Consider the following 8,942-nt stretch of genomic DNA (forward strand, 5'->3'; position numbering starts at 1 on the left):
CTAGGCGATATTTTATGCCCATTCTGTTGACTGTTCTGACGAGCTCCTCTCCATTGCCGCCATGATGTGCATAATGGTATGTTGTTTACAGTATCTTTATCCGGTGCATTAGAAAGTATTTATCACGCAGGAGTGTGTAAAGAAATTTGCCGTTGATGAGGGCGATCATTTGACTCTATTAAACGGTTTGCCTTTTGTATGTATAACGCCTAGTTTTCCTTTCTTTCCAGCAAAATAGCTGTTCTGCTGGGTTTGCGAACAAATATTCACTCTCCTATGAAAACATGAGTGAGGCAATTAAGATCAAGGCATACTTAACAAAGTATTTCATATCATCACTCTTGGGTGATCCTCCAAAGTCGATGTGTTCTTTGGCGAAGGAACAAAGAGCTTCCTCGCTGGTTATCAGGAAATCTCTTCTTTCAGCGTACTATTCAAAGAACCTTGCAATTTCTCAAGAAGACGGCTCTTACATTCCTTACAGACCCCACGATTTGCAAGCAAGCAATGACAGCCCTTTGTTTATCCATCCAGAGAGTGTCCTGTTTCATCGGGGACCCAAGATGATCTGTTTTCACGAGAGTACATTGGAGAATTATATTGAATTTATTTGTAGTCGTCGAAACAACAAAGCCCTTTATGCGTGGAGTTTGTGTGGTCGAACCAGAGTGGCTTCCTGCGGTCGCTCCTCACCGGTTTACTGAGCTATAATAGTTTTTGCTGGAAATGCCAACCAGCGCAAAGCCCTGCTGCTCAGGATCATTTAAGGACCAACTTGAAGATGGGGCAGCTAAATCCGTCATTTTTTCCGCATCTGACGGATCATGGTGACAGTCCTTTAATATTAAACGATCGCCAAGTGAATTTTCATTGTAATGAAACGTGGTCTTGTGAAGTAAATTCGAAGATCGGATGTCGTAGGTTTCCAGAATCAAATTTTCGCTTTCGTCAAACGTGAGAGAAAAGGAATGGTCCGCTAGCGATTTAAGCTTGCCATAGAAGATAGCATCCCCTGGACGCTCAATATCTAGCGTCCAATACTCCTCGCTCATTAACTTTCAATTTACTAAAATTTATTAAAATGTTTTTCAAATCGATTTGCAGGCCATCCATTTACAATACCATACGCGGACATATACGCATGCAGTCGTACAGAACCTGTGTTGTTGGAGATCCATCCTCATTGGTCAGTGTTGAGGATGTTCGTAATGCAGTTAATTGTGAAGCGGGGTGTTTCCCCAACCGTTTCGTTGTAAACATCTCCGCTGATTTGTACGAAAAGTTACGAGCTGCCGATGCGACGACAGATTACGAGGTCCATAGCGACGTTTGTGATGAATCCTTTTTTGCTGTCGGAGATACATCCGGCATCAAAGGTATGCTTGCCAATCTCCATTCTAGATGTCGATAATGACCCGCGTGTCAAATTTCTTGGCTCTATCAGCTCTGATTCTGGTTAAGTTACAACGTCTCATGCCTAGGTTTATTTGCAATTTCTCATGATCCATTCGTAAACCCTGTCAATGGCGACGCACCTAGCACAGAGCATGGCGATCGTTTAGCAAGTTCCAACCCAAAGGTCGAAGACGAATGGAACGTCGATTGGGAGGATTACATGATGACCATTCTAAATGATCCAACGCTGCAGGTCGACCAGGAATCTTTTCCCCTGTATTTGATGTTTGGCAGGATTCCAGAGGAAGATTCCGTGCTTTCGATCTTTGGAATTCCCTCTGAAGATTCATTAGCGTTTTCCGCCTTAATCCTCCGATCGAGGGATTGTTGCTCCTCATCAAATAGTGTCTTGTAACAGCTTATGTTGACCTATAATATTCCTGCTTTGCAAATATCATTGATTGCTGTGCAAAAGAAACCGTGCACGTAGAGCGCTTCATTTGGCTTGTGTGCTGGCCTTGGTTATGCACTAAATCAACGTCACACAGTGCAGCAATTAAAATTTAGTGTAATTTAAAATGTAATCGATTGATTTTGCATTGATTACCTGTTTCAATTAATGATTTGGGTGTTAGTACAGCTGCTCTTGTGGTCCTCGCTAGCGCTCGTAAGCGGCGCAAACGATGAGATTTGGATTGTTGTGCCGAAAAAAATTTCGTCCTCCTTTTCAAATTACATTACTTACATTGAGTCTGGAGGCAAAATGTCAAATAACGTAAAAATATTTGATCACTTGGACACAAATATTCCCACGCTATTTCCGAATTCAAGAAGCTTTTTCAACCTCGAAAAGCTGGATCCTCAAATGGTGTCAAAGATCATTTTGCTCGGCGCGTCAAAAATTTCCGCGTCTTGGTCCGCTGTTGAATTGGCACATTTTGTTGCGATTGGCGGGCAGTTAATAATAGCAATGCCAGATGTCAAATCATCATCGTCTTCTTTTTTTAAAGAGTTCTTGAGCCAGTTTGGCGTTTCATTTACCAAATTTCCAATTGTCTCAGAAAGGTACGAGTCTAGGCAATGGAATCAAGAGCTCATGGATGGTGTATTTGAAGGCAATGTAACACCTGCTCTTACTTATCCAAATCAAACCCACGGATTGCTTTTAGACGGTAACAGGAGTGTAAATTACCTGTGGTCCTTGATCACTCCAGAACCTACATCTCTGATTTTAAACGAGTTAAACGCCACTCCAATTTCTTGTGGGGCTATCACTTCATTGATTGCTCTTTTTCAATCCAGGTACAACGGCAGGCTATGTGTGATCCCCACATTTCATATGCTGTGTGACGAATATTTTTCTGAAAGGTATTTTGTTGCCTTTATGTCGTAGTGGTGAAAGGGCTGCAAATTTTGAAGCAATTTCTGGTATCACCAGATGGACATTTAAGGAACGTGGCATGGTAAAGGCATCGTCTCTGTTTGCATACGCTGACACGGAAATTCCTACTCCAGGAAGTCCACAAGATAAAAGCTTCAGGGTGCTAGACTCGATGGTATCCGTTTGTGTTTCCTTTCATCATAGCATATCCTGGCTACGATTAGTAAATATTCAGATGGCGAGAAATCATGGAAACCATTCATTCCTACCGACCTGCAGTTTGAGCTTGTCGTTATGAAGCCATATATCAGGAAGGTGCTCTCTCCGCTCCATGAAAATATACAAACGTATCCTCTTCGCATTCAGGAGCTTGTTGCCTCTGTTTCTGATACCGACGCTGTTTTGTATGGGTCGTCTATCATTCCAGACAGAACGGGTATCAGCACACTTAGACTATTCTATTTAAGAAAGGGCTATTGCTCAATTGACGAGTCTATGACCATCACCCTTCGTCATTATGCACATGATGAATATCCTACGAAATTTGTTCTCGCGTATCCCTATTACGCCAGTGTGTTTTCATGTCTATTTGCCATTGTTTTCGTATCATTGTTCCTGATACTCTACAAGAAGCCCGAAGAAAAGGATCGTAGAAAACTCTACGAGGAAAAAAAATCCAAAATCTCTTGAAGGCCTTTTGATGAACTCAAAGCGCTAACCCTATACCATTAAAGAGGATAATAGTATCATTTTTATTACAAAAACCCCACGTTAAGCTTTATAAAGCTTGGATTTTTATTGCAAAAACAGGATTGTTAATGCATGGCCTGCTGTGAGGCTGCTTACTAGACAATTCATAGTTTGATCATCTTTTTGCACAATCACACGGTGTACGTACGTATGTGTGTGTGTGTGTGTGTGTATTGTGGTATTTTTCATATTGCAGGATGGCCACATCAACAAGTGGCTACTGATGAAATTTTAATGGTTTATGTCAGTCGATAAATTTAAAATTTAAAGCTAATTTTTAGTATGAGTATGATGTCTAATGGCCCAGGATCGGATCCTTCACTGTCGGCCAAAGGTCCATCATGGGTTAACTATTATACGTGTAAAATCGTTGCTTTATGTAACACTTATATTAAAGACCCTTTGACGGAGCAGCATCTTATTGCCGTTTTAAAGGACTTTTCTTTCAAAGCAAACCAATTTGTTTTTCCTCAAACCGTGCTGGTTTTTTGGGTTTCTGCTTTAAATGCCCTTGATATCTTGATGTCCAAAATATTGGCAAATCTTTTGGTCCCCTCTTCTTCTCTTCTTTTGATATCCATTTTGGAGTTTGAAAAGAGTCTTCTGGACATGGTTTCCATTTCAGCTGTGGCTTATTCCTCAATCGATCGGATTCTCCAGATCCTAGATCATCCCGGCGCATCTGAAGAACTAAAGCAAGCTGCCTTGTTAGTTGCCGTGGCGGCCACTTCTAATGTTAGGAAGGCCCATTCTATTCCCGGCTCTAAAGACTTGATTGTTAGACTGGAGCGTTTGTTGGTACCCTTTTTTCAGAGCCCCAATGAAGCTCATTTGTCTCCGATCTCTTTACTGGCCATGTCTGCATACTTGCAATTAAAGGGAGACAAGAAGGGCAAGAAAATCCTGTCTCGATTTCCAGGATCCCTGGAATCAGTGTTAGTCTCCACCATTGATGAAACGCCTTCGTTGCTTCTGTTGAATGCGATAGTTAAGCTTAAAGGAAAGCTTCCCTCCACTTCTCCCCTCTTATCTTCTTCCCTATTGCAAAGGATTTTCCGAGATCCGCGACAGTATTTTCATCTTTTGAAATCCATTACATCCTATCCGGCGGGTGCAAAAAAACTCTTAGCAGAGGGTATATTGCAGGCCTTTTTCAGTAGCGTGGAAGATTTGTCGTCGCCGCTTCCCACCAAAGTTTCTTCCCTTTTGATACTAATTCGGATTGTTAAAAGGATTCCAGATCAGTTTATTATCGCTTTCAGCGAGCTGTCTGGATTTTCGCGATTATCGCAGCTTTTAAGTGGTACCGTTTCAGATGCCTCTCTTTATAGCCTTTTAAAATTGGTTTTAAAACTGGTGTTAATCGTAACGCAGCGCTTCCCAACCAGAGACGATATTACGTCTTTTCCAGAAGGTCCTCTTCCAACCCTTTTGGCCACTATTATCGATCATGCTGCGTCCATTTCGATACGAGAAAACAATTCCTTGGATGACGAAATCGCTCTTTCATCCGAGTATTTGATTTCGGGGTGCTTGCTGTCAATGGAAATTTTCACTACCTGGATCCACTCTGAGCCCACTTCTTTGTCAATTTTCCAGGAATTTAAAATCACTAAAAGGATCCTGGATTCTTTGCTCTTGTCGTATTCCGGGATATCGCCAAGGATAACCGAAGCGCTTCCCGCCATACTTACGGCTTTCTCTTTAAATGAAAATGGAATTTCAGCCATGTTGCAGTATTCAGAATCGTTGGAACTGAGAATTTCAGAAGCAATCGTCCCGGCCCGTTCAAATCCAATTCTCATTGATCCGGATTCGTTTGGGGAGGCGTTGGATGAGCTCGCTCGCCATCAACCATCGCTGAAACCAATTATTGCCAGATCGCTTGTTTTGGCTGTTCGTCGCTTGCCAAGCTTGATTGGGCTGGCGGAAGATATTCCTTGTCCCATTTCTGATTGTTTTTACCCATCAAGAACATCTCTTTCACAAGATGTCTGTCGTGTCGGTGAAACGGACGCTGCTGGGATTGACCATGAACATCCCTCAGCAGGATGGCCAGACGCACTAGAGTCGTTATCCATTATTATTGAGCTGTTTATCACAACTGCAGCGCATTTGGAGCTGTTCTGCAAAGAAATGAATGGCATTTCGATTTTGATTGAATCGGTATTTTCAATTGATGAGAAAAGCGGTCATTGCCCGGAATTCGACTTTTGCCTGAGTCCGGAAGCCTATTCATTTGCTTTCCTACTGCGCCATTTTGCAAATAGCTGTCCAGACTTGCTGGCCGAGGCTTTGTATCCCATCATCGAGTCGTTTGTGTCGCAATTTAATTCGCAAGCTCACCTTGCAGACTCGGAACTCTTCATCAAAATGTCTTATTTGTGCATCGCTCTTCGCTCCTTTTGCGACTTATGGACTTCAGAGAGGCTTTTGCTTTCTACTTTACATCCAGACCTATTGAGTAGAACCCTTAATTTGATGGCAGAAAAGGGGCTTGCAACGGCGTTATTAGGTGTCATCCAGCGATGTATTCAAATTCATTGGGATGCAAGAATGCAATCTGCTGTCGTGGCAGGCTCTACTTTGACGCTAAGCGTCTCATGCAAGCGCAATTTAAACGCCTTTTTATTTTTGGCTTCACAACTGGTATCGATGTCTGTCGTCGCGCTTTCCATTTGGTCTCGACTGCTTTTAGAGGACGCACAAAAGGGATGCAACCATCTTCTCATTGAATCACAGATCATTTTTCTGCAAAACGCCATTTCCTGTGCCTCGTCCTTGTCGCCGGCAAGCGATTGTTCAATATACCATCTTTGCCTGACGTTGCGGATTTCACGCGTTTTATTGATTGACGATCCACTCAATATGAAATCGCTTCATATATCGCTGAACAGTGTTGTTCCTGCTGTCGTTTCCTGTGTCAACTATGTAACTTCTCAACTCAACGTTCTTGATAGCCAATGCCCATCATTGCCGTGTAGGCCACTCTTGTTTCCCGAAAAGGCCGCCATTAGTGGGGCCTATGATAATGACTCGATTTGGAAGGGAATTCTGTTGGATGATCTGTCTGGTTCTCGTGTCTCCTTGATTGGCCGTACCCTGATGGACGCACTGGAGCTCCTTTCTGGAATTATGATTGTTCTTTCCTCAAAGAGTGAGAATCTTTGCGAGGAAAATCAGCCAACCATTGCCGCAATTGAGAATCTTATTTCGGACCTGCTCAGTCCGGGCTTTTTTAGTTGGGTACCCAGTGGTACCCAACTGCTTATTCTGCAAATCTTCAAATTCACATCGAAAGGATTTCAGCTTGATAAGTCAAGGAGCTTGCTTATCCCCTCTTTAGTCCTCAATGGTGCCCAAAACGATGCTCAATTTGTGCTGAAGGCAGCAGCAGCAATTATGTCTTCGGCGGTGGAGTCAATCGATGCCTTTGTAAATTTGGTTGGCTGTACGTTTGATGAGCGAGCGAATTTAAATTTGAGCCGACTTTCTCTATTGGTGCTGGGCCTTCAGGTCCTTGGGCATCCTTTAAATATGCCTTCATCTCTTGTTTCACAGAAAGGCACTCTTGTGGCACTTCTTGGGCACATGGTTCCGCTCTGGGTCAATGAGGAGAACCATGCCGTGCCATGGATACTTGCACTTCTAGAATGGATCATAAAAAGCGAACGTCTGTTTGTGATCAGTGAGCTTTCCAGCAACGACGGCTTTGAGCAAAAAGATCTGCATCAACCTGCCGATATGGAAGTTTACGAAATGCTTTTCCAGCTGCTTGAGCAGAGCTCCACTAGCGACATTATTATTCCCCAAGAGCTTCTTTATCAGTCCTTAAGGCTATTAAACCTCGTTCTTCCTACGCATGGGAAGAATTGTGAGAATCTAATTCCTCTTTTACTGAAACTGCTATGGAATCAAACCCTTGTGCTCCCTACTTGTCGCGAGGCCGGTGTCAGTGCTGGAAAACGTCCTGTTCCTCTTTCCGGGGACCATACGGTCCCAGGCTCTGGCGTTATGCCACTGATCATCTTTATACTTCGCGGCATCATCGAAGCGCGTCCAGAGGTGGGGCCTCTTCTGGCTCTGCAAAACGCCCATGAAAAGGCCACCGTTCATTTAGATTTCTCCTCCCGTGCTCTGTATGAGCCTCGATCGGCTCCTGATTCCAAAGTATTTAAGCTTGACCCAGAACCTGGAGATTTCGTTGCCGGGCTTGGATCGGTGCTGAGAGATCCCACGTCTTTCTTTTCTTTTCTCAAATCATCTGCACCACAAGAAAAAGAGCCCATGAAGAGTCAGAAAAAAGAGCTCACCGTAAACGGTGAGCAGCTAGCCACCGCCAAGAAAAAGTTATTCGATCGACACTCATTTGATGCCAGAGTTGTCGATCAAATCCTTGATCTCATTATGCAAGACGAACAGCCCACGAATAGCTATTGTGGCGTGGGTTCTTCGGCACACTCGCAATCGATGGAACCCGCCCAAACTGGCCATACAAACCAGAGTTGGAAATTATGCACCGGCCTTGCGATCGTTTGTGAGCTTTTGTTTTCATACCCTGTTTTGGACCCCTCCAGTCCTCGATGGGCGGAATTCCTACTTTTCCTGACTAAGAGGATCGAAGCTTATCCGAACGTCATTGTTAGATACCTTGGAAAAGATTTAAAGATCAATGGCGAAGAAGCAGACGAATCGCTCCTCATTCAAGTGTTAGAGTGCGGTTGGATAATTTTTTTATTTTCCGTTCTTCTTGCTGCGCCAATCGACTACCGAAGTAGTGTTGATAAAGACCCGGGCATCCTGTTGCTCAATCAAATGGCGACCGAGCTTAATCCCGAGTCAACTGACCTTCCCATTTTCACCACTGATGAGGCTCTGCCTTCATCACCGCTTGCATCACAGTGTGCTAGCCCCCTTTCAGCGCCTTTAAAATCTGCGCATGCCAGCTCTCATTTTGGGACGAAGCCTTCCATCTTGCGATTTGCCTCCATCCTCGCTCGAGCTTTTGAACTTGTACCCAAGCTTTCAATTGGTACTCTTTCCGTCGACGCGTATTCACTCTTTAATGCTAAAAAAAGATCTTTTCTTACTGAACGCCTTTCGACCGGCGGTATTGGAAGCACCCTTTTGGATTTTCTTTCTCGGGCTCTGGAACGTGCCTCATACACTCAAAAAGGAGAGTTTCAGGCTGTGGAACCTTATTCGTTGGCTCATGGGGCGGACGGGATTCTGCTAGAGGCCATGCTCTCGATTACCAAATTTCTTGATCCAAATCCAGAGAAGCCTGCGAAAACCGATCAGAGTGAAGAAACCCAAACTAAGGTTTTGGCAATCGATGACGAGGAATGGTCCACGGACGAATATCTCGACACTCATGATGAATCGGAAAGAAACGACGACGATGGCGATGATGACG

General features: G+C 43.8%; 4 protein-coding genes across 4 annotated transcripts; all 4 read left to right on the forward strand.

Moving 5' to 3' along the window:
- Positions 1 to 284: 284 nt before the first annotated feature.
- Positions 285 to 711, forward strand: DI09_159p10 (uncharacterized protein; the record flags this gene model as incomplete). The annotated part of the gene is made up of 2 exons (XM_013383562.1): positions 285 to 582; positions 617 to 711. 2 exons carry the CDS (start codon positions 285 to 287, stop codon positions 709 to 711), a joined length of 393 nt encoding a protein of 130 aa, XP_013239016.1.
- A 430-nt stretch (positions 712 to 1,141) lies between these two features.
- Positions 1,142 to 1,810, forward strand: DI09_159p20 (uncharacterized protein; the record flags this gene model as incomplete). Its single annotated transcript, XM_013383563.1, has 2 exons — positions 1,142 to 1,376; positions 1,482 to 1,810. The coding sequence occupies 2 exons, from the start codon at positions 1,142 to 1,144 to the stop codon at positions 1,808 to 1,810; spliced, it is 564 nt and encodes a 187-aa protein (XP_013239017.1).
- Positions 1,811 to 2,158: 348 nt separating this feature from the next.
- DI09_159p30 (subunit beta (Wbp1) of oligosaccharyltransferase complex) lies at positions 2,159 to 3,466 on the forward strand (the record flags this gene model as incomplete). The annotated part of the gene is made up of 3 exons (XM_013383564.1): positions 2,159 to 2,714; positions 2,764 to 2,936; positions 2,981 to 3,466. 3 exons carry the CDS (start codon positions 2,159 to 2,161, stop codon positions 3,464 to 3,466), a joined length of 1,215 nt encoding a protein of 404 aa, XP_013239018.1.
- A 342-nt stretch (positions 3,467 to 3,808) lies between these two features.
- DI09_159p40 (uncharacterized protein) lies at positions 3,809 to 8,942 on the forward strand (the record flags this gene model as incomplete). The annotated part of the gene is made up of 1 exon (XM_013383565.1): positions 3,809 to 8,942. A coding segment is annotated over one exon (5,134 nt), but the record flags the coding sequence as incomplete, so codon positions are not given.

Source organism: Mitosporidium daphniae (assembly GCF_000760515.2).
Source record: "Mitosporidium daphniae strain UGP3 chromosome Unknown contig-159, whole genome shotgun sequence".
Taxonomy (NCBI): domain Eukaryota; kingdom Fungi; phylum Microsporidia; genus Mitosporidium; species Mitosporidium daphniae.